This window comes from Lepidochelys kempii, chromosome 16 (genome assembly GCF_965140285.1).
Source record: "Lepidochelys kempii isolate rLepKem1 chromosome 16, rLepKem1.hap1, whole genome shotgun sequence".
NCBI lineage: Eukaryota > Metazoa > Chordata > Testudines > Cheloniidae > Lepidochelys > Lepidochelys kempii.
Window position 1 is genome coordinate 25,309,959 of NC_136395.1, and position 25,616 is coordinate 25,335,574.

General features: G+C 43.6%; 2 protein-coding genes across 10 annotated transcripts in view; both read left to right on the forward strand.

Annotated features, from left to right (window-relative positions):
* The window catches only part of RABGAP1 (RAB GTPase activating protein 1), a 130,572-nt gene that overhangs the window by 49,174 nt on the left and 55,782 nt on the right, over positions 1-25,616 (forward strand). For 8 of the 9 annotated variants that reach the window (XM_073314400.1, XM_073314399.1, XM_073314403.1 and 5 more), the window contains one exon: positions 2,613-2,763. In XM_073314400.1, coding sequence (XP_073170501.1) covers positions 2,613-2,763 — 151 coding nt within the window. Of the gene's footprint in view, positions 1-2,612; positions 2,764-25,616 lie in introns of those variants that run through there. The other variant, XM_073314408.1, reaches the window with a different exon arrangement.
* On the forward strand, positions 21,107-24,353 carry GPR21 (G protein-coupled receptor 21). Its single transcript, XM_073314412.2, has 2 exons — positions 21,107-22,390; positions 22,872-24,353. Exon 2 carries the CDS (start codon positions 23,231-23,233, stop codon positions 24,278-24,280), a length of 1,050 nt encoding a protein of 349 aa, XP_073170513.1. The 5' UTR covers positions 21,107-22,390; positions 22,872-23,230; the 3' UTR covers positions 24,281-24,353.

The window sequence follows — 25,616 nt, forward strand, 5'->3', positions numbered from 1 at the left end:
CAAAATCCAGTAGTTGGGAATATCTGGTAGCCTGTTACCCATGAAGTACACAGGTTATATTGTGTGACACTGTTTTATTAAGCCTACTATATATACTAATTCTGGTCATAAATTAAGGTAAGGCAGTTCATAGTCTTTTCAGAGGGTTCGTATTTGTTGTAGATGTTCTAACTGCCAAGCTTGGTTCTGAGAACAGATTTTAGTTCCTTTATAGATTATAAATGATTAGAGCTCCCTGGTATCAAGCTCTGTTATATCTCTGGTGTAATGGGGGAAATACTGGTATTTAAAAAGCTTTCTAGCAAGATGCTAAATTCAGGAGAACTGAATTTACGTAGAAGGTGAGAGAGCAGATTATAGTATAAGGGTCCTGTGGAATAATTGCTGTTTTAAATGTCTGACACACTAACTTTTGCAGTCCCAGATGATTGTAATGGAATCATCCTACTGTAGATTGGAGAAGAGCAGGAAAGGAAGCCAGCTATATATATATTTTAGACTGCTGGGATAGTTCTTCTGAGCAGTAACCCCCACATTTAATAATTCCCCCTCTTGACAAATAACCACATAGAGTCAAACTATTCATGCATATTATATGCATATCGCCTTTTATGATGAAATTACTGGTTCTGTGGATGAAGGGAAAGCAGTGGATGTATTGTTTCTTGACTTTAGCAAAGCTTTTGACACGGTCTCCCACGGTCTCTTGCTCTTGTCAGCAAGTTAAGGAAGTATGGGCTGGATGAATGCACTACAAGGTGGGTAGAAAGCTGGCTAGATTGTCGGGCTCAACGGGTAGTGATCAATGGCTCCATATCTAGTTGGCAGCCGGTATCAAGTGGAGTACCCCAAGGGTCGGTCCTGGGGCCGGTTTTGTTCAATATCTTCATAAATGATCTGGAGGATGGTGTGGATTGCACTCTCAGCAAATTTGCGGATGATACTAAACTGGGAGGAGTTGTAGATACGCTGGAGGGGAGGGATAGGATACAGAAAGACCTAGACAAATTGGAGGATTGGGCCAAAAGAAATCTGATGAGGTTCAATAAGGATAAGTGCAGGGTCCTGCACTTAGGATGGAAGAACCCAATGCACAGCTACAGACTAGGGACCGAATGGCTAGGCAGCAGTTCTGTGGAAAAGGACCTAGGGGTGATAGTGGACGAGAAGCTGGATATGAGTCAGCAGTGTGCCCTTGTTGCCAAGAAGGCCAATGGCATTTTGGGATGTATAAGTAGGGGCATAGCGAGCAGATCGAGGGACGTGATCGTTCCCCTCTATTCGACATTGGTGAGGCCTCATCTGGAGTACTGTGTTCAGTTTTGGGCCCCACACTTCAAGAAGGATGTGGATAAATCGGAGAGAGTCCAGCGAAGGGCAACAAAAATGATTAGGGGACTGGAACACATGAGTTATGAGGAGAGGCTGAGGGAGCTGGGATTGTTTAGCCTGCAGAAGAGAAGAATGAGGGGGGATTTGATAGTTGCTTTCAACTACCTGAAAGGGGGTTCCAAAGAGGATGGCTCTAGACTGTTCTCAATGGTAGCAGATGACCGAACGAGGAGTAATGGTCTCAAGTTGCAGTGGGGGAGGTTTAGATTGGATATTAGGAAAAGCTTTTTCACTAAGAGGGTGGTGAAACACTGGAATGCGTTACCTAGGGAGGTGGTAGAATCTCCTTCCTTAGAGGTTTTTAAGGTCAGGCTTGACAAAGCCCTGGCTGGGATGATTTAACTGGGAATTGGTCCTGCTTTGAGCAGGGGGTTGGACTAGATGACCTTCTGGGGTCCCTTCCAACCCTGATATTCTATGATTTTATATTATATTAAATATTATATGCATGGATAGTTTGACTCTATGTGGTTATTTGTCAAGAGGGGGAATTATTAAATGTGGGGCTTATTGCTCAGAAAAACTATACCAGCATCTAGAGCAGTTTAGAATCTGTGAAAATTCTATGTAAACTACCTACACAAGGCAAGTAGTGATAACACTGGAAATTATTCGAACACATGCTTATAGTTGGAATTGCTCTTTGGATTCTTGAAAGTTGATGTGTGGCCATTCTGATCCTAGAAGGCCAGCTGATTACTGTAAAAAGACTAGAGAGCAATATGCATTTCTACCATAAGCTTTTCCCCCTCATGTCCAAGTCTGCCATTTTCGCACAGTTTGAGATAACAAAGGCCTATCAGTCTTTTAATTTTATAACTGTGGGTGAAGGTTTAGATCATACAGAATGTGGTGTATTTTTGTACTTGTGTTTTAAGTCTTTTCTGCTTTGGTATATTGTGCTGTTGAGTCTCTTACATCAGGTCCAGGACATGTTTGTCTTCAAACTAGATTTAATAGGGTTTATGGAAATAGATTGGAAAATGTGTCCCATTAATTTTGTTTCTTTCATGACTCCTGAATGTTCCCACATTGTCAGTATGTTACAGCCTCCTATGGACTAGAAAGATACTCCAGCAACACACAGACTGTCTTGAAGTTTTCTCCACTGTCTCTCACATTCCACATTGCATTTTGGTTGTTACACATGTGTTATCATCTGTTTGTACTTGGGCCACAGTGATGGAGCATAACTTCTCTCTTGCCCTCCCTTCACCCAGGCATCTCAATTTGAGTGTGAGGCCAAAGCCTTTATCAGCTTTGGTGAGAAGTGGTGTTCCCGAGGCACTGAGAGGAGAGGTGTGGCAGCTGCTAGCAGGATGTCATAACAATGACCACCTAGTGGAAAAGTACCGAATTCTCATCACAAAGGTAAAGTGATGCATTTTATTTTTTTAATGTTTTATTGGTAGAAAGGTGGATAGTTACAAGAACACCGTATTGCTTAAAGGTTATTGGGTATAACTGAATACAGAAGCTGAAAAAGTCAATATAATGGAATAAAAACATAAAAAAAACACCCTAGCTTCTGGAGTATTTATTGTGGAGTTACCTCCACTTAAAGCATATTTTCTTTTAATATTTCCACTAATATTTTGTAAAACTGTGACCTGTTTTAGTTTGCTTCTTAGGAATATTCAGCTATTTGGTTTTTATGCCATTGTTAGAGATTTATTTGGTTAAATTCTTTGGCTTACTCAGATTTCCTGTTGGAAAAGTAACTTCCGTTATATTGTCCCTAAAATCTGTTTGCAGCTAAAATGAGAATCCAGACCTAAATGTTGAAATTTAACTTGTTTCTTAGTAGCATAACCAAGTTAATGTGATCTGGTGTTTGCATTGATCTGTTAACAGTTGTTTGTTTTTAAAGTGCATATTTGGGGGGTTTTTTTTGGGTCCAGCTGTTTAATTTTGCAAATCTTAGTTCTTAAGAACAACAGTAGTGTATGAAAGTTTCTGACATCAGTGTTGACAACAATAATAAAGAAAAAGAAAAGACATTATACGCTCAGACATCATGCAACCATGCTTCTCAACATTCAAAATATAACAGTTGCTCAAGAAATAAGAATGAAATATTTTTTTCTCCACAATCAGTATTCTGAGTTTGGATATGATCGTTCTATGCACAAGCAATCCTATTTTACTGTGTTAATCAAATGATAAAGTACTTCAAGAGTGTAAGGAATGACTGATGGTGAGAGTTCACTGCAAAAGTCCTCTGAGTGAGTGTAAATTCATTGTCCAAAAGATAATTAGCAAAATGAGTCTGAGTCAACCTTTGGCTATCCATGGTCTGATTACACACAACCTGACTCCGATTTGCCAGGAATAATTACAAACATTCTTCTGAGGGGAGAAGGGCATCTGAAATAGGACCCAGTGGGAAATAAAGCTTTGATTTAGGGTGCATGATCACACAAATTAAGAAGAAGGTGGTAGTATCTGTCAAGCAAAATCTCCTGAGTGCTTCTGTTATATTGCCTCAACTGCTAGGCGAGGAGCTGTCTCCATTCCAGTATTTGGGTACTGGAATGAAGGAAGGACCTGTGTGTAGTACAGTATAGTGCGTGACACACACTCCTCCTGTCTGTGAGTGAGTAAATGCACTAGGGTGTTTCATTTTCCTTCTTAAATCTGTGAAATCCTTCCACTCTTTCACCTCTTGGCAGAAGCAGAGGAAATAACCTGGCTGTGATGCATTGGAAGTTTCCCTGGAGTCCCAGGCAGGGAGAGTTGGCTGATTCAGCATTGTGATATAGGGACTGGCCACTCAGAAAATACTACAAAATTAACCTCTTGAAGACAATTAGCTTTGAATGAGCCTCTTTGGCATATTATCTCATAGAGTAATTAACTTAGGCAAACGAAAGTGAAGTAAACTTTTTAATATAAATGCCGTATTTGAGAATTGCTGTGGTGCTGGTTGTGGTGACCTAAATGTCAGTTAAATGAAAATGGGACAGGAGTGTTTTTATAGTATTAGTAGAAAAAGGGTGATGGTCTGGAGGGAAAAAAATCTATTCAGTTTGTATACTGAATTTTCTATAGTCTGCATAGAGTGAGGAATGGTGGAAGACATAGAAAAAGGGATAAGGAGCTGCATAGAAAGAGGTCCAGAGATGAGATGAATTCAAGAGTCCTTTGGGAGGAGGAGATGAGAGAAAAGATGTCAGCAGGGGAAGAATTGTGTGCAGCTTTAAAGAAGGACAAGGACCTTGAAGTGGAAGGGAAGAGGATTAAAAGAGTGAAGTGACATGGTCAGTGAAGGAGAGAAGTATGGATTTTGTTTGTTTGTGTGGTTTTTGGAAGAAATTTGGATGAATTTAAAGGGAGTGAGGTGAGGAGCAAAGGACACTTATTGTAGAGAGGGCTGTGGCCTACACTCCTGCAGTGAGAGTGGGATCCTGCGGGTCCTGCAGGATCCTCTGCCATAACAGTAGGTAAAATGTATTTTGTTTCAGGGGCAAAAAAAAACCCAAACCCAGACTGCGGTAATTTGTGGGAACACACTAAATCGCTCATCAGTTTGTCATAAATAGAATTTTAGCAATGTAAAGCAAGTTTTTCTTAAAAAATAAAATAAAGGTTTTAATACTTAAATTTAAGTGAGGGATGGAAAAAAATTTGTCTGTTATAACAGAAAGTATTTTTACATGGTTTAAGATTTGTTGTGGTCTTTTAGTGATAAAAATTGTGTCTGAATTCCATTTTTTATATATATAATATGTTAACTGACTGGGTGGGTTTTTTAGTAGCATGGGGGAGTCTTGCGAGATCTAAGGTTTTTGCGGGTAGGAGTGGGATAAAAATGCAAGAAACAATGCAGGAATCGGTGGGAATGGAGTGGGTTTTGCGGGACAGAAGCAAAGGCTCTGCTGTGACCATCCTTTCAGGTAGCCAAACCTGGCAAAATCTCTGAAGCATCTCTGACCAAGTTTGATGGCCCCTTCTGGTAGAGTGCAGACACAGCATTGTTGTTCTTCTGTGGTTGGGGAGGGCTTCTCTTAAGGGTGATTCTGTGGACACTTGTTGTAACTTGCACAGCCCTGGTCTGCACTAGGAGTTGAGGTCGAATTTAGCAGCATTAAATCGATTTAACCCTGCACCCGTCCACACAACGAAGCCCTTTTTTCGACTTAAAGGGCTCTTAAAATAGATTTCCTTACTCCACCCCCGACAAGGGGATTAGCGCTGAAATCGCCCTTGCTGGGTCGAATTTGGGGTACTGTGGACACAATTAGACTGTATTGCGCTCCGTGAGCTATCCCAGAGTGCTCCATTGTGACTGCTCTGGACAGCACTCTCAACTCAGATGCACTGGCCAGGTAGACAGGAAAAGGCCTGCGAACTTTTGAATTTCAGTTTCCTGTTTGGCCAGCGTGGCAAGCTGCAGGTGACCATGCAGAGCTCATCAGCAGAGGTGACCATGATGGAGTCCCAGAATCGCAAAAGAGCTCCAGCATAGACTGAACGGGGTACGGGATCTGATTGCTGTATGGGGAGAGGAATCCGGGCTATCAGAACTACATTCCAGTTTTCGAAATGCCAAAACATTTGTCAAAATCTCCCAGGGCATGAAGGACACAGGTCATAACAGGGACCCGAAGCAGTGCCATGTGAAACTTAAGGAGCTCAGGAAAGCCTACCAGAAAACCAGAGAGGCGAACGGCCACTCTGGGTCAGAGCCCCAAACATGCCGCTTCTCTGATGAGCTGCATGCCATTTTAGGGGGTTCAGCCACCACTACCACAGCCGTGTTGTTTGACTCCTTCAGTGGAGATGGGGGCAACACGGAAGCAGGTTATGGGGACGAGGAAGATAGCTCACAGCAAGCAAGTGGAGAAACCAGTTTTCCCGACAGCCAGGAACTGTTTCTCACCCTGGACCTGGAGCCAGTACCCCCCGAACCCACCCAAGGCTGCCTCCCGGACCCGCCAGGCGGAGAAGGGACCTCTGGTGAGTGTACCTTTTTTAAAATACTATACATGGTTTAAAAGCAAGCATGTTTAATGATTAATTTGCCCTGGCATTTGCAGCTCTCCTGGATGTACTCCCAAAGCCTTTGCAAAAGGTTTCTGGGGAGGGCAGCCTTATTCCATCCACCATGGTAGGATACTTTACCACTCCCGGCCAGTAGCACGTACTCGGGAATCATTGTAGAACAAAGCATTGCAGTGTATGTTTGCTGGCGTTCAAACAACATCCGTTCTTTATCTCTCTGTGTTATCCTCAGGAGAGTGATATCATTCATGGTCACCTGGTTGAAATAGGGTGTTTTTCTTAAGGGGACATTCAGAGGTGCCCATTCCGAGGTGCCCGTTCCTGCTGGGCTGTTTGCTCGTGGCTGAACAGAAATGTTCCCCGCTGTTAGCTACGGGGAGGGGGAAGGCAAAATGTGACCTTGGAATGAAAGCACTTGTGCTATGTATGTAATGTTAAGAGCAAGGTTTACCGTGAAAGAGTGTACCCATTGTTCTATAAAATGTCTCTTTTTAAATACCACTGTCCCTTTTTTTTTCTCCACCAGCTGCATGTGTTTCAAGGATCACAGGATCTTCTCCTTCCCAGAGGCTAGCTAAGATTAGAAGGTGAAAAAAACGCACTCGCGATAAATTGTTCTCTGAGCTCATGCTGTCCTCCCACACTGACAGAGCACAGACGAATGCGTGGAGGCAGACAATGTCTGAGTGCAGGAAAGCACAAAATGACCGGGAAGAGAGGTGGCGGGCTGAAGAGAGGGCTAAAGCTGAAAGGTGGCGGCAGCGTGATGAGAGGAGGCAGGATTCAATGCTGAGGCAGCTGGAGGATCAAACTAATATGCTCCAGCATATGGTTGAGCTGCAGGAAAGGAAGCAGGAGTACAGACCTCCACTACAGCCCCTGTGTAACCAACTGCCTTCCTCCCCAAGTTCCATAGTCTCCTCACCCAGAAGCCCAAGAACGCGGTAGGGGGGCCTCCGGCCACCCAGCCACTCCACCCCAGAGGATTGCCCAAGTAACAGAAGGCTGGCATTCAATAAGTTTTAAAGTTTTAAACTTTTAAAGTGCTGTGTGGTCTTGTCCTTCCCTCCTCCACCACCCCTCCTGGGCTACCTTGGTAGTTATCCCCCTATTTGTGTGATGAATTAATAAAGAATGCATGAATGTGAAGCAACAGTGATTTTATTGCCTCTGCAAGCGGTGATCAAAGGGAGGAGGGAAGGGTGGTTAGCTTACAGGGAAGTAGAGAGAACCAAGGGGCGGGGGGTTTCATCAAGGAGAAACAAACAGAACTTTCACACTGTAGCCTGGCCAGTCATGAAACTGGTTTTTAAAGCTTCTCTGATGCGCGCCGCACCCTCCTGTGCTCTTCTAACTGCCCTGGTGTCTGGCTGCGCGTAACCAGCAGCTAGGCGATTTGCCTCAACCTCCCGCCCCGCCATAAACGTCTCCCCCTTACTCTCTCAGATATTGTGGAGCGCACAGCAAGCAGTAATAACAGTGGGAATATTGGTTTTGCTGAGGTCTAAGCAAGTCAGTAAACTGCGCCAGCGCGCTTTTAAACGTCCAAATGCACATTCTACCACCATTCTGCACTTGCTCAGCCTGTAGTTGAACAGCTCCTGACTACTGTCCAGGCTGCCTGTGTACGGCTTCATGAGCCAATGCATTAAGGGGTAGGCTGGGTCTCCAAGGATAACTATAGGCATTTCAACATCCCCAATGGTTATTTTCTGGTCTGGGAATAAAGTCCCTTCCTGCAGCTTTTGAAACAGACCAGAGTTCCTGAAGATGCAAGCATCAAGTACCTTTCCCGGCCATCCCACGTTGATGTTGGTGAAACGTCCCTTGTGATCCACCAGTGCTTGCAGCACTATTGAAAAGTACCCCTTGCGGTTTATGTACTCGCCGGCTTGGTGCTCCGGTGCCAAGATAGGGATATGGGTTCCGTCTGTGGCCCCACCACAGTTAGGGAATCCCATTGCAACAAAGCCATCCACTATGACCTGCACATTTCCCAGGGTCACTGCCCTTGATATCAGCAGATCTTTGATTGCGTTGGCTACTTGCATCACAGCAGCCCCTGCAGTAGATTTGCCCACTCCAAATTGATTCCCGACTGACCGGTAGCTGTCTGGCGTTGCAAGCTTCCACAGGGCTATTGCCACCCGCTTCTCAACTGTGAGGGCTGCTCTCATCTTGGTATTCTTGCGCCTCAGGGCAGGGGAAAGCAAGTCACAAAGTTCCATGGAAGTGCCCTTACGCATGCGAAAGTTTCGCAACCACTGGGAATCGTCCCAGACCTGCAACACTATGCGGTCCCACCAGTCTGTGCTTGTTTCCCGAGCCCAGAATTGGCGTTCCACCGCATGAACCTGCCCTATTAGCACCATGATGCCCACATTGCCAGGGCCCGTGCTTTGAGAGAAGTCTGTGTCCATGTCCTCATCACTCTCGTCACCATGCTGATGTCGCCTACTTGCCTGGTTTCGCTTTGCCAGGTTCTGGTGCTGCATATACTACTGGATAATGCGTGTGGTGTTTAATGTGCTCCTAATTGCCAAAGTGATCTGAGCAGGCTCCATGCTTGCCGTGGTATGGCGTCTGCACAGAAAAAAGGCACGGAACGATTGTCTGCCGTTGCCCTGACGGAGGGAGGAGTGACTGACGACATGGCTTACAGGGTTGGCTTACAGGGAATTAAAATCAACAAAGGAGGTGGCTTTGCAAGAAACAGAATGTCCCCCTCAAGGATAGAACTCAAAACCTCAAGAATAGAACTCAAAACTGGGTTTAGCAGGCCGTTGATTTCATGGAGGGAGGGAGGAGAAAATGAATAGAAAACAAATCTGGTCTATTTCTTGTTTTGAGCCACTTGATCTATCTTTATACATCTTGCTGGCAGCAGACTGTGCAGTACGACCGCTAGCCATCGTCATCTCATGGGTGCTCGGCAGAAGATGGTGCAGTATGATGACTAGCCATCATCTTCTGCTGACTGCTGATTAAAAGACAGTGCACTGCCGGTAGGACTCAATCGCCATGAGATGAAACTTAAAAGGGAAATGACCTGGTTGAGTCATTCCCATGTTTGCCCAGGCGCCCCTGACCTCATTGAGGTCGGTTAAAAGAGTACCCAGGACTATGTCGACGACGGCTACCAGTCATACTGCACTGTCTGCTGCCAAAAGGCAATAAATTGCTGCTGTGTAGCAATGCAGTAGTGCGTCTGCCAGCACCCAGGAGACATATGGTGATGGTTAGCTGAGTGGGCTCCATGCTTGCCGTGGTATGGCGTCTGCACAGGTAACTCAGGAAAAAAGGTGCAAAACGATTGTCTGCCCTTGCTTTCACAGAAGGAGGGAGGGAAGGGCGGCCTGACGATATGAACCCAGAACCACCCGCGATAATGTTTTAGCCCCATCAGGCACTGGGATTTCTACCCAGAATTCAAATGAGCGGCGGAGACTGCGGGAACTGTGGGATAGCTACCCACAGTGCAACGCTCCGGAAGTCGACGGTTGCCTCGGTACTGTGGACACACTCTGCCTGCTACATGCACTTAGAGCATTTGTGTGGGGACACACACAGTCAACTGTATAAAAATGCTTTCTACAAAACCAACTTCTATAAATTCGACCTAATTTCGTAGTGTAGACATACCCTTAATCTTTTGGGCACAGTCCACCCTACAGGGAGCTCAGCTGGCTGCTGGCATATAATCATCAGACTTGTTTTGCAAAAGGAAACAATGATAACAGGTTGAAGAAATCTGAGGTTTACATGCAGTTTGCTCTAATCAGCATGCTTCTTATTTGAGGACTTCAGCACCCTAAGGCGGCAAGTTCACCACTTCGGCCTTTGCAGCACTTACCAATATCCTTGAAAATGGTGCAGTGTAGCTGCTCAAATCAACTCATAGTACTGATGTACCTGTCAAATGCTTGGCAATATTGCTTCCTGACTGAGCAGTATAGAAAACCAAGTGCTGTGCTGGCTGACATCAAGCCCTGCCTTCTCGGTAAAGCAACATGTGACACTTAAGATAGCTTCATCTCATGTGGTGGATGTGCATCTGCAGAAGTGTCAGTTCCACTTAGTGTGGGCAAAAAATTATAAACAGAGAGGATGTGTTAGTTACTGGTGTTCAGCCTTCTACCAAAAATTATTTTAAGACCAAAGAATGACTTAAATGTTTTCCTTGTGATCAAGAATACTGCAGCCTTTCAGGTATGCTCCTCTCTGCCAGAGAGCTGTGAGCAGCGAACTATAATTTCTAGTTGCTGCATCAGACTGCATTGTTCACTGTAGACTTTTGGCCTTGTCTTTTGCTTCAGGACAGAGAAAAAAGGTAGGTTTCTCAGTGAGATTTCAATCAACTGCTTTGGTTAAGTGACTAGATCAACTTCTTTCATGCTGACGCTTTTAAAAAAATAACATTTGGAGAGTGTTCAGTGCAGCACACACAAATAGCAGCTGGCACTTCTGCTTCTCCTTCCACATGAGTAATTGCTCCACTGACCCAGCAAGACATCTGCAATTCTATCATATGCTAAGTGAAAGGGCATGAGTGAGTAGATTTATAGTAGAGGTGGACTGTTGGTCTCAGTGTTCAGTTTTCGTTATTCCTGATTAACTCTGACAACTATACATGGAGTTCTGACATAAGCTGTTTTAACTGTTCTGAAGAGAACTGGTCAGATGTCTTAGGCAGAATGGAAGGACAGAAGGAATTCAGATCTCAGCAATCTTAGTTGAACTCCACCTCCTTAGTGCTCACCAGACTGCTGTGATCCCATGTGTGTTAAGGCTTCAGAGGCTGAAAGGAGAGCAGGCACTGCCCAAAACTGGGGGTGCCTAGGCACACTGTTACGGTGCAGATTCTCTACCTAACGTCCCATCTGGAGAGCGTAGGTCTCACAGTCCAACTGCCCAGCTCCTGGGATGAGTGCTGCTCCCTCCCCTGTTGCTTAAACATACTGTCTCCCACAACTCTAGCTGTCTGGGTCTTTCTCCGCTTTACTCTTCAAGGCAACTTGATAGGTCTAACGCGTCACTGTCTCACTTTGCACAGGATTCTAAAACCCCAACTGCTCTTTACTTAATAGTGTGAGAGAATATAGATAATTTAGAAAATAAGAAATATTTTGGCTATTTTGGCCCCGCCCTCTTGTTCATTCTTCCCTGGAGTCCCTGGGAGGCCCTCTCTGTTCAGGTAGGCAGGGTTCCCTTGGCCTCTTCAGACTCCTGTATCAGCTCCTCTGTGCTCGAGCTGGTGAAAAAGGCCAAAGACCCTAAATAGGTCAACTCTTGCCCTTTTATAACCTTCCAGTCCCTCTCAGGTGACTTCAGGATCTGGCCCCTCAGGTGATCACAGACCTCTATCAGGTTCTATTACTTATCCCCTGACAAACCAGTTCTTCTGGGTGGGAGCTAGCCTATTGCCTAGAATGTCTGTGTTTTAATAGAGGATCATCCCAATTTAATAACTTTCTATTGTCAGCCCTGCATCTTACCCTTTGGAATTTTAGTCCAACTTGGAGGTAAGGAGACCACTGTGCAGACCTGTGCCTTCTCTTTCAAAATAGCGTTTTCAGCTTGATAAAGATACATACAGCGAGTTCATAATCTCACAGAGAATTCAAAAATTGCACGACTAGATTCCCCAAGTAGTCATACTTCCCAATACACAAGTATCTGCTCATCATCTGAGAGGCCTGGCACTCTGACTGCCATGGTTTTACCTTCCAGATAATGCTGTGCCATGTTTTACAAGCCATTCTTAGAAGTACTGCTTTTGCAAGACTATTGCTAGCAGTGCTGTTAATGGAAACGCCAAATCAGTGGCACTGCAGTTTTCTGAAGGTGGTGTATCCAGGAGTGAGTAATCTTATTATAGCAGGGCTGCAAAAGGAGTTAATGCAATCCCCAGCTCTCCAGTGCAAAGCTGTTAATGCAATAGGCCTGTTTAAGTATTCACAGTAAGTCTGTGCCCCCTCTTCTGTCTTGATGTTGACCTCTTTGTTTCAGTAGCAGCATTTGATTTCCGTCAGTCTTTTCGTGACCCCAAATGGCAGCGAGGCCCTGCATTAGTACGGATCTGTGTTGACAGCTGCGTTGGAAGTCTCTGGCCTCTTTCAGTGGATTGTTTCTTGTGAGCAGAGTGGTGGACATGAGCTGCATCAATAGTCTTTGATATTCAAGTTTACTTCCCGGTGCGCTTCAGACCCTTTATGGTTTCAGAAGCTGTGTTTTGCTTTCTTCTGCTTGTTAACAATCTCTGTAAGAACAGTCCCTGGCTTGTTGCTGCTACGTGCCTGATTCCATGTGGCGGCTGAACAGTGAAATCAAAATGTCTTCCACTGTTTTCCGAATGGAGACCTTGTTTTTTCCTTTCCCTTGAATTTACATTGTGACACTGGAGGTACTTGAAAACCATGCCTTGAGGTGTACACCCTTTGATTTATTGCCTTTGGTAAATATTGGCCAGCATTGTATACTGTTCTTTCATTATGTGAGTAATGTCTAGATTTTACCCACTTCTCCAAATTACTTTTGATCGGGAATTTGCGCACCATCTGCATGAATCTCCAAAGCTATTTGCAATCCCAGATTGTTACGCTCATGGAGGTATATGGAAGAAAGCCAGCCAGAAGAATTAAGGTCATATCACTGCTGGGGACAGAAATGGAACTCTAGATCAAAAGATCCAGGCAATTATGAGAAGCATCTGTTTCTGCTGGAAGCTCAAAAGAGGGACTCCTTGCTTCAAATGTGGTAGCCCTGGTCTTTGGGATGAAGAGAAATCTCTATCACTTTGGCAGTGGTAGCAATGGCTGGTAACTTCTCTACAGGACTCCAGCCCCTGGAGGGGAAGACAGATGCACGTACATGAAATTAGTCTGCTCTCAGCTGCATTCTGAAATCTAAGGGAGAAGACACTATTGGGTACCTGAAGAAACAATATTCAACACTTTTGGGGGGGTCACCCTTGGACAGAGAAATTCTGTGGTGTGGAAGCTGTAAGTGAATAGAGTATTGGAAGCCCCAAAAGGTTAAAGAATTATGAGATTGGCTTAAAAATCAGAAAATTTAAAAAATCAGGAGATTCTTTTTATTCTTGTTTTCAACCTTTTCTGTGAAACGATTAGAGACCAGTTTTTTTTAATGAATACTGCGATTTTCAGTTATTCCCACAATTTCAGCAACTGGGCCTTTAAGAAACCCACCATTCTTGCGAGATTCGAGATAATATTGCTGGAGTTGACAACGCAGTAAATTATTCTTTAATGGTGATTACTGTAGTTTACATTTTTTGTGCATGATCCAAAGCCCATGGATATAATCAGAAAGACTCCTGTTGACTTGACTTGAGTGAACTTTTGTTTGCGAAGCATTTTGCAAACAATTTTCCAAACGCAGCCTTATCACTGCCTGCTCAACTGTTAGGAACAGAAGTCTAGGGCTTGGTTGTACTGTCTCCCCCACTCTTAGGCTTTGCCTACACTACAAATGCTTTGCTTGCACAGCTATCCCAGAAAAGCCCACAGTGTAGACTTGATTTATGACAACTGAAGTTTTTCTATCGGCATAGTAACACCACTGCCTCAAATGACATTAGCTACGTCAATAGAAGCACTCTTTTGTCAGCATAACTGGGGATTTTGATGGCATAGCTCTGTTGGGTAGTGGTTGTGGAGTTTTACACACCTGGCTGATATTGTTATGCCAACAAAACTTTGTCTATCATGCTGGACTTAAAACAATCTAAAGAGACCATTCCGTTAGCCCAGGTTCCTGTGATAAATTATTTCATAAGTTCAATTGGGGAAGGAGATGACTGTGACCTCTTAGGGTGCTAAACAATCAAAACTGGAAAGTTTGTTTACTTCCTGGGAGTTGTGTATAGGTGACCAATAGTAATTTATAAAATATAGTGGCTAGCTGAAACTATTGGTACATGACATTTGTTGTGTCCTAGATAGCGTTGATTTCCCATTAAGCATTCCATAAGTTATTTTAATAACTGTGAAATGCCTTCAGCAATAAAGTTAGGTTCTGATGAGTTGAATGGAAAAAAGCAGTAGTTTCCATAGCAACTGGTAGCGAGTGGCAGGGAGCAAGTACTCTTTCAGTTATTTCTAAGCAATGGATGAGCTGATACAATTTTTTTGCCTTTTTTATAAGCCATATGCATTGGTCCCAATAGAACAAGTGCTAGGTGCATAGGAAACTAAGGGCTGTCCATTATGTCCGATGATGTCTCGACATCTCTTGTGGCTGTATAGTCCAATCTACAAGGAGTAAGGTCATGATCAGATGTCACACAGGAAATTAGCAAGTAGAAAATTGCCTATTTTGTACTATTTTACTTTTAGAATTGTTCCTTTATTTTTATACTCTGCTGTGAACACTGATTCTATTCAATAAATACTGAACAGTTGGATAACAATTAATCCGGACTTTAGGAACTAGTTAAATCAAGACATTGATTTGTTTTAAGATAATATAAGATTAGCTTTTTCTCCTGGGGTAAAAATGATCCATGCTTTCAGTGGACAGGTAAAAACACTTTTCAGAGAACCCTATTTTTTTTAGACTTCATAGAAATGCCCCTCAAACAGAGTTGTGAATTTCAGAGGCGCTGAGTACCCAGAATTCCAATTGATCTCAGTGGGGGCTGCACTACTTTACAGGTAAAGTGCTTCTGTTTTTAGATTAATGATACAATAATGGGAGTTACATGTTTCTTGTTGAACCTCCATAAGAATGCATTTTGCATGATCATAGGTTCTCAGATATTCCTGAACACCGGTGTTGTGGAATAAGAACATCTCTGATCAACTCAGCTTTTGTGCTGCAAAACTGTGCAGTATGGGACCCCACCTCATTTCCCATTCAGCGAGAAGAGAGATGATTTTACATTGTTTTAATGGCTAAGAATTGCCTAATGCAGACCTGCATCTTTTTTGAAGCCGTCTGTTTTAGGAGATCACAGCTAACCGTAATATCAGGCTGTGGAACAATTTTGTATTTATGTACATTTATTTCTGTTGCTGTAGCACTTCTAAAAAGTAACCTACAAAAATCCTTGCCAGTGAAGGGGATGAACTGTTTTAATAAAACTTCTTGAAAACTCACAATTAGCACTTCCCAATCAAGCTGTTCTAAAGGACTACTATATAACATCAGTCAGTAGGTCTCAGGCTGTGGCTTGTTCTAGTGGTTCATAAAACAAAAGGTTAAGAATCAGGCATTCATAATGTTGAAGGGAAAGTAGAGGATTAGGAAGGGGAGAGGTTGGTTTATGTGGGACTATGTGTGGGGAGGTGGCTTGTAGCATTAGTGTGTATCAGATAATTGCATTATCAGAAAAATATATTTGGCACAACAGGGATATCTTGGGGGCACATCAGAAAAATCCAGTAGCTGCACAGGTGCCCCTTGCACGCTCTACAAGAGTAATCCTATGTTCGTTACTCCTTAAGGCAATTCCCAATTTAAACAAATATATCAGTATCAACTATTTTTAGAAATCTTTAAATGCAGGATTCTCTCTAGTTACTTTCTCTTGTCCCTGTAAAGCAGTGGTGGGCAACCTGCGGCCCGCACATGGCTCGTCAGGGTAATCCACTGGCAGGCTGTGAGACAGTTTGTTTACATTGACTGTCCGAAGGCCTGGCTGCCTGCAGCTCCCAGTGGCCATGGTTTGCAGTTCCCAGCCAGTGGGAGCTGCGGGAAGCAGCGGCTGCCCGCAGCTCCCAGTGGCTGCAGTTCGCTGTTCCCAGCCACTGGGAGCTGCGGGTGGCCATGCCTGTGGACGGTCAATGTAAACACACTCTCTCATAGCCCGCCATATTACTCTGATGGGCCGCAGGTTGCCCACCACTATTGTAAAACGTGTTTTTCTCCCCATGAGAGCAATAACTTTGTCGATAAAGGGCTTGTCAAATGTAGAACTTAATAGTGTGCGCGTTCCCTGGCGACTACATCTTGACATGGTGAGAAGGCTTGTGTGTTCCAATGATCCTTGGAGTTAGTGGAAGCTTTAATTCCTGGTAGGGCCACCCAGGCTGAACAGGTCATAGGGTAGGAACCACATGAAAAGGAGTCCACCCCTCCAGGGTGGTGGCTGAGTGAGGCCAACAACCTCTCATCAGTAGACAGGGATGGTGAAGGCTTTTTTGTGCCCTGAGTGACATCTGACAGTGGAGGAAGGATTCCATTGCAGAGTAGCATGTGCAAATGTTATAATAATTTCACTAAAAAGCTAGATGAAAAAGTTTTTTGTAAGAGTATTTGACTGAATAAATGTGTTAGTCTCATAATATAACACTACTTCTAAGGTGGGAAGACAGAATCATACAGTAGCAAAACCTGGCATGGGCCTCATTTGATTTCCCCCTCTATATACATGACAATTAGATTTGCATACACGCATCTAAACTAGGTGTATATGTCTAATTTTCAAGAGTGCTGAACACCACAACTCAATTACTTCATCTGGAATTGTGGGATCTTCTTCGAGTGGTGGTCCCCATATGTATTCCTGTTGTGGGGGTGTGCATGCGTGCCACGTGTTGGATCCAGAAGATTTTTGTAGCCGTGTCCATTGGTTCACACATTCAGCATGTATCTCTTCGTGCTCCCTGCCAAAGTTATTATAGTCTTTGGGTTGATGCTCCCCCAGTTCACTCTTACTGCTGCATGGCTGGAGTTCGAACCCCTGTTCCTCTGCACTCGTGGTGTTTCACTGTCCTCCATCTGTATATAGGTCTTCATTCTGGTTTTTCATGTAGTTAGTTATGAATTGTGGATCCTCAGCATTCCTGAAAATTAAGCACGTAAATCTTAATTTAGATACGTATATGCAAATCTGATTGTAATAAGTGTGGAAGTGGTATTGAGGCCTGTGAGGCTGTGATCTACATACTTGTGTCCGTGTGCTCCGTGATTTTCTATTTCTGTGTTATACAGTTTCACTGTGGTTGTAGTGGGCAATAAGATTTATGGAGAATATTACTCCTAATAGATATGCCTTAGCTATAGGGATAGCTTCTTAAAAACCCTTCCAAGCAGCATGAGATAGGCACTTGCAATTATACTGATATATACATTTATACAAATACTGTTTATAAAATTCAAAAAATTAGCAAGTGAATCATTTATTGGTACTGTCTACAGGAATATACTACTCTTATTGGATGGACAGAAATTTAGAGTTTTTTATTAATCATTTCTTGAAATAATTTATACCCTAGATCTGAAAAGGAAAGACAACATTTTAAAACAGAAGTTTACATTTCAGAGTATTTCATCTAATTCAGCTGTTTGAGAGCAGGTGTAATTCAGTATATGGTTCTAATTAAAGTTTTTAATGGTTCTGATTCTTGATGGAAGGTTTGTGCTATAGTCGATTAGTGCACTGACCTTTAACCTGTGGGAAAACTAGTTTAAATCCTGCTGGAATATCAGTTTGATCCCAGTTTGTGCACATCACAAAACCGTGATGATGCTTGATGGTTTCTGATGAAGAGGGTCTTAGGACGCTGATAGCATGGGTTGCTGCTGTTTTGGACTAGGATGCATTGGGAGATCTGGGGGAGTGGAGGATGCTGTAGAATGGGACTGAAGTGCATTGACAGAGCTTGTGTAATCTCAAATTCATGAGCAGTAATTCTGTTCACAATTCATTAACTCAGAAAAAATAGAATACAAATTAGAAAATTAAGGGGGGTGCAATTGAATTCTCTTCCATTATTATAGTGGAATCTCTCTCTCTGTGCTGGAGTTAAGTTTTTTGTATTTCTATTAAAAATCTGTATGTTCTGAGGTTTCTGATTTTGGCTGTAGTTATTTGCTCTGTCCTGAAATTTTATTAACCAGTTGTTATTGAGGCCTAGTATTAGAAATCCTGAGAGAACCGAACTTGTTTTTAAATATCTGAAATATTAAAAGTTTGACGCATGCTGTTTTTCTTAGGACTGAATAGGCACAGTAGTAAATATTCCCTCAGGATCTACAAACACCACTGAATCATAGAATATCAGAGTTGGAAGGGACCTCAGGAGGTCATCTTGTCCAACCCCCTACTCAAAGCAGGACCAATCCCCAATTTTTGCCCCAGATCCCAAATGGCCCCCTCAAGGATTGTACTCACAACCCTGGGTTTAGCAGGCCAATGCTCAAACCACTGAGCTATCCCTCCCCCCAAATCCACTGGACTCTTTTGGTATCTGAATTCTTCTCTGCTTCAGAAAAAGAAGTAAATTTATACCAAAAATACTGTTTTGGGGTTCTTTTCCTAAATATTCTCATCTCCACACTTCATGTTTGGGCATTTATCTGAAGGTAGAATTACAGATCCAAATATCTGGACAAAAGGTGGCCACTTATATATGCATCTGAGATGATTCATAGCATTTTTCAAACTGATTTACAAAGTGAGTGGGGATTCTTCCACTCTGTATGAAATGCATTATATTCAATACACAAAAATTCTAGCTCACTTTTTGGAAGCAAGGTTCCTGAGTGATAAGAAACAGTTGGTTTTAGTGTGATGAAAACATCAAATCTGCCAAGTGGCAGTCTGCTAAAATCCTGTCAAGTTCTTTGAGTGTCATTGCCATAGGCCTTGTTTTCAACCGGGTGGGTTGCCTATACAATAAATCCCAGCTCAAACTTATTTGAAGAGGGTTGACAACCTTTATGATTTTGGGCTGGGTTTTCTTTTCTAAAACTGACTTAGTAAGAGCATTCATTGGTGTTTGATGGTAAATTAAAATGCATGTTAATGAAAAGCATTATAATTTTTTTTTTTTAAGGAAAATATTTTGATGATTGTACCTTTCTCAATCAAGGTGAACACTGGCATATAAGAGTGAACCACACAAGTGTTTCTCTGATCATTGTGTAGCAACGTTTCTGAAAGTTGGATCTTGGGAAGTATATACACCAATTATGCATAAACAGTGGGGGGGAAGGAGTGTTGAACTGAGCTGAAAATATCCTTGAAAGGTTTTGTATTTATTTTATTGGTTTTATCTTTGAAATTTGTTAATATTGTCAATTGTCAGGCATCGTGTGTTTTATTAATCGGGTGCTATTGTGATACCACTAAAATTGTTTTCCCTCAGCAATCAAAAGAGTTTAACAATTTGCTGGGATCAGTTCCCCATTGTAATTTGACATTAGCCTATTTTCTGTGTAACTTGTGTTACATTTGTGTGAGTGCCTAATTTTAATGTGAAGGTTTATAACATTTCTTAGCCACAGTTTTAGTATTCTTCTCCACTTGAGTAGAAATTCCATCAGTTATTGTACAAACCAATAATAATATTAAATCAATCTTCCTAGAAGAAAGTAGAAAAAAAATCAAGTTTGTGTTTTTCAGGGATTATATGGCAGCATGAGCCAGAAGGTTTTAAATTATGGCAAACATCTGTGTTGGAATTTTAACCAAATTCAACCCATATAAATGTAACAAGTTAAACAGCTTTTTTTCAAGGTCAGTATAAATTGTAAGCATTGCACTATGACTGCTTTGGGCTGTATGCTTTCCATCTGTGATTCATATTTCATTAAATACACCTGAGTTTGGCATAACATTTTAGTTTCTGTTGTTTTAGGACTTGTCTGTCCAAGAAAGCCGCATTGATTTAAGTTAAGGGTGAATTTAAATCCATATAGTTAAACCAGTTCAAACGGCTGTTCGGACACTCTTATTTTTGTAAAGAATACCTTATTTCGGGTTAGCTTTAGTCAATTATGAGCAGGTATAACTAAATTGAAATGAGCCATTCTTATATAAAATAAAAATAGCCAAAAAGCCTTTTACATTGGCTTAACTATATCAATTTAAAGACTGTTCTTTGGTAGCTGGCAAATCTCATGTCACAAGTTGTTGTTGTTCTGGAACAGGAGTCTGACATCTCGAGTTATGAATTGGGCTGTTGGATTTAGAATATGTAAGTGTTCAGTGTGGCTGAGCGAGGAAAAGGGGAAAAGCAGGTCCGGCTCTGGGCACCAGCAAACGAAGCACGTGCGTGGAGCAGCACTTTTCAAGGAGCAGCACTCCAGCCTCTTTGCTTTGGTGGCATTCTGCTTGGGGCGGCAAAAAAACCTAGAGCCGGCCCTGGGGCAGAACACTTTATTTTCATTCCTAAATGCCATACCCAGAGGTGTGCTGGAGTTCTGGTATGACATTTTAGGGCTTGTCTACATGGGAAATATTTCTGGCTGTCCCAGTATAATTAAACCACTCTAGTTATACTGGTGTAACTCCCTCCTGTGGACACTTTTATTCACAGATAAGAATGTTTTTGTTTTTCTTCAGTTTAGCTTAAACCACTTCCAAAGGGACATAAGCTAACCTGGAAAAAGGCTCTCTCTTACACCAGAATATGGACAGTTATACTAGTATAACGGTAGCGCTTTAAATTCACACCCTAATTTATACTGCTGTAACTTTCCCATGTAGTCAAGCCTTTAGCGTGTGAATGTGTGTGTATTTATGCTTGCTGAGTGAGATCACATACTGGATATGGACAGAAAGCTGCGTGTAACAGTATAAGGGAGTCAATCTGTTTTACAAAAAAAAAAGGAGGACTTGTGGCACCTTAAAGACTAACCAATGTATTTGAGCATAAGCTTCATCGATGAAGTGAGCTACAGCTCATGAAAGCTTATGCTCAAATAGATTGGTTAGTCGCTAAGGTGCCACAAGTCCTCCTTTTCTTTTTGCGGATACAGACTAACATGGCTGCTACTCTGAAATCTGTTTTACAAGGTGTTCAGGGAGTTCATATGAGAAGCACTTCTTGTCATGTGCAAACGGTGAAATAGGTTTCAAATCAATGTTTTTAATACAAATCTGCATTTCTGAGGCTACAGGGGGTAGAGTTGCTAAAAACCAGTGTTTATTGCACTGACCCCACATGGAGAACTAATTCAGAATAAGCCACTCCTATTCCAATGTAAAGGTGTCAATACAGAGAGTTAATCAGGAATAGTTAATCTGTTTTAAATATGCACCCTACATTATTCCAGATTAAGTTTCGTGTGTGAACAAACTGTAAGAGTATAGGGGGAGTTCAGTGTTTTCAGACCCTGATCTGCTTTCCATCTGACTTTAATACCAATTGAGTTGTCAGAAGGGCCTTGTACTGGAATCTCTCCAACCAAGTGTTTTGTATCTTTAAACTAAACTGAACTAAGTACACACCAGCATTCAGCTGTAGGGAAGCCTCTTACTTTTCTCATGTCTGTACTGATCGTCTAACCTTTTTGGAAGAGAAGGTTACTGCTTTGAGCAGGTCTGTGTGTGGTAATGTGGCCTCACGATGCTTGTGTTAGAATAGGGCTCCCAAGGGGAGGAAGTGAGAAACCTGGCACAGGCACGGTGAACAGCCATCAACTTCCAGCATCCTCCTCAGAACCTGTTGTCCTGCTGCCCTTTACATTCCTTGCCTTCGCAGGGTTCGGTTACCGATTGCTGGGACCTGGCGTCTTGCATTTTGCCCCAGGGGAAGGCGGCTGAGATGCTGGGGGGAAGCTCAGAGCTGTTCATCGCACAGCCAGATTGCTGGCCACGTGTTTCCCTGCAGCTCGTGCAAGTGTTGTCTGACTCGGGGGCCCCGCCCCCAAATAATGAGCTGCTGCTACTGAACATCTGGAGAGGGCAGGTCCTCCGGGCGGCGGCTGGAGTGGGAGTAGGCCGGCAGGGAGGGGGCGCGCCCCCATTGCAGGCTCCGAGCTGGGTCCACCTCGTCCCCGGAGCCCCGGCCGCGGTGCTGCAGCTGCCCCTGCGCTCTGCCTTGCCTTGCCTTGCCTTCTCCGCCCCCCTTCCTCCCCTCCCCATCTCCCGCTCCCCTCCTCTCCTTCCTCCCCCTCCGGCTTTCCCCTCCCCCTCGCAGTTCTGCAGCAGTCGGGGCTGAAGCACACGCCGGCTTTGCGGGCTCCCGGGGCTGAGGATGCGCTCGGGCTTTTGTCCCCATTGCGCCAGGCACAGGGGCAGGTGAGTGGGGGGGGGGGGGTTAGCCGGGGCTGGGTCAGTCGCTCCGCTGTTGTGTCAGGGGAGCTGGGGGCGAGCCAAGCACCCGGACCGCTGGATCAGTGCAGTTAAAGTGAAATAATGAACAAAGCATCCTGCAAAATGGAGCCAGGAGGAGGGCTGGAAACACCCCCTCTCCCCCCAATATCCCCTGACCCCGGGGACCTGCGGGCGGAATTTCTTGGGAAGCCCATGAAATGCATCTAAACCTCTCCTCCTGCTGCTGAGAGCCCAGCTCTGTGAGAAGGGATGTCCACAGACCACGGGTGGTGGGGTGCGGAAGGGGGAATAAGGCTGGTGTGGAGGAGGGGCTGCACTGTGAGAGAGGCAGGCTGCACTCGGGTGGGGAATGAAAGAGTGATGGAGTTGGTGGCATGGGCTGCCTGGCAGGAAGCTCAGTGGCCGGAGAGATGCTGCAAAACACTTTCCCCTTTTCTTCCGTCAGCTCGAGTTCTGACTCCTGCCGAAGCTTCTCCCTGTTCCCCCGCGCTGCATCCTCTACCCAGATGTTTAGCCAGCCAGGGTGTTAGTGTTAACCAGCTCTGGTGCCTGTGTGTGAACTTGCTGGCATGGCTGCTGCTGGGACCCAGGGCAGCAGCAGCAGTAGAAAGGAGGCTGTCGATTGAGCTGGATTTAAAGGGGAATTGTGCTGCAGACAATGCTCAGCAGCAGCATCTGGAGCAGCCCTGGGGACCCAGCTACACATTGCTACACACACAGCCGGGCACAATGACAGCAGCTGCCTGGAGTAGCTGCAGGCAGCAGGCGGGAGCATGAAGTGAAGGGATCACTGCAGTGCTCAAGATGAACTCCACCTTGGTTGGCAACCAGAGCGGGCAGCCATTCTGCCTCCTGGCCATTAGCTACTTGGAGACCGTCAATTTTTGCCTCCTGGAAGTGATTATAATAGTGTTTCTCACCGTGCTGATCATTTCAGGCAATATTATAGTGATATTTGTCTTTCACTGTGCACCTTTACTGAACCATCACACCACCAGCTACTTCATCCAGACGATGGCATATGCTGACCTCCTGGTGGGTGTGAGCTGTCTGGTGCCTTCTTTGTCCTTACTCCACTATCCCATTGTTTTGAGAGAGTCCTTGGTCTGCCAGGTCTTTGGTTATGTGGTATCCGTGCTCAAGAGCGTCTCCATGGCCTCACTGGCTTGCATTAGCATTGATAGATACCTTGCCATCACCAAACCACTGACCTACAATACTCTGGTGACCCCTTGGAGACTCCGCATCTGCATCCTGATTATTTGGTTGTACTCCTGTGTAGTCTTCTTACCTGCCTTCTTTCACTGGGGAAAGCCTGGATATCATGGGGATGTGTTTCAGTGGTGCGCCAACTCCTGGTACACTGATCGCTATTTCACTGTCTTCATCGTGATGATGCTCTATGCTCCTGCTGCTTTCATTGTCTGCTTCACATACTTCAATATCTTCCGCATCTGCCAGCAGCACACCAAGGAAATCAATGAAAGGCGAGTGCGCTTCAGCTCCCAGGATGGGGAGGCTGGGGAGGCACAGCACTGCCCTGATAAGCGCTATGCCATGGTTCTCTTCCGCATCACCAGTGTCTTCTACATCCTCTGGTTGCCCTACATCATCTATTTTTTGCTGGAGAGCTCTGCTGTCTATAGAAACCACACTGCATCCTTTTTGACCACTTGGCTTGCCATTAGCAACAGTTTCTGCAACTGTGTCATTTACAGTCTCTCCAACAGTGTTTTTCAGAAGGGGCTCAAACGCCTCTCAGGGGTTGTTTGCACCTCCTGTGCAAGACAGAGGGTAGCTAAGGACTCCTCAACCTCTAGGAGCAAAAGACCTTCCAATGGATTCCATGTCTAAGGAGCAGATCGCTGTGACTGAGAAATGCAGGCAGTTATGTAAATTGCCAAATAAGTTAAATACTGTTTTAAGATGTCCAGGTTAGAAAAAGGGTTTCTGAGAAATGCTGCTGACAAAAAATCAGGAGCATGTATTGTTTTCACTTCAAATTTCATCATGGCGTTAGGGTCCGTGACGTGTGACCTCCATGCTCATTTTAAGAATAAAGCTGTATCCTGACACTTTTTCCGGCATGACTGAATGTAGTGCGGGTGTGAGCTTCAGCAAAAATGTTTTTTTGTTTTGTTCTTGCAGCTTTACGAGGCTGTTTCAAGATTTATGCGTCACATGGAAATGATTTCTCTCAAGTGGAAGTGTTATAGTGTAATGGTATATTACAGGGATTTTTTTGTGTATGCCAAAGCATATTAACTCTGTGTGTTCTTACACTGCAATATAAGGGGCCAAATGGTTTGTCTTTCAGCTCTAGTAGACAGAGCTCTAGAATATAGTGAATAATGTGAATACTTTAACATTAACTTAAACTTGTAATGAGGCATGAATTCAGCAATGTGATCAAAACAGTGAGACACTTTTGAAAACTGATCTGGTCTCTGTGCCCCATTTTACTAGTAGAATACTTGTATGTGATTGGAGTACAGTATTGGCATTTTTCTTTTTGTTTGTGTAGTAACCAGAACAACTTGGATCAGACCAAATTTAGTGGTTTAATAAAACATTTTTTATAAGCTCAGAAAAAATAGTTGCTGGTTTATGACCTCCAAATCGTGGCAGTGGTTTGAGGATGATGCCTAATTGTGAAAATTATTCTCAAAACACTAGAGAAAAGCCACTTCTGTTTAGAAATTACTCAAGAACAACTAAAAAAATCTGACCTGTTTTTATCTGAATTGTTCTGATATTTTACATACTGGAATTTAAGGGGGAAAAGAGAGAGAATTTGTTGTCTAACCAGCTAAGGAAACTATGTTATAAATTTAACTACAGCATTTGAGTTATAGATAACTGAACACACAGCTAAATCAGGCATTTCTCTTTAATCCCATGAAGCCTAAAGAAGGTTTGAATATAGCAGGAGCTAATTCCTTTTGGCCAGCATCCGTCCTAAACTGATCAAACCAAGTGCACTATCTGAAAAACAAAGTTTCAGTGACTACAACTTCTTAGGGCTGATTTAGAATGGAGGCTTTTTGTGTGCTGTAATGTCATCAGGAATGCACTGTGGCCCTCAACTTAATTCATTCTCTTTAAAAATGCCATTAACTCTTTATTGATGCATGGTGTGCTATTTTAGTCGCTAAAGTATCTGCAAAGTATAAATTCTTAACAGTAATGG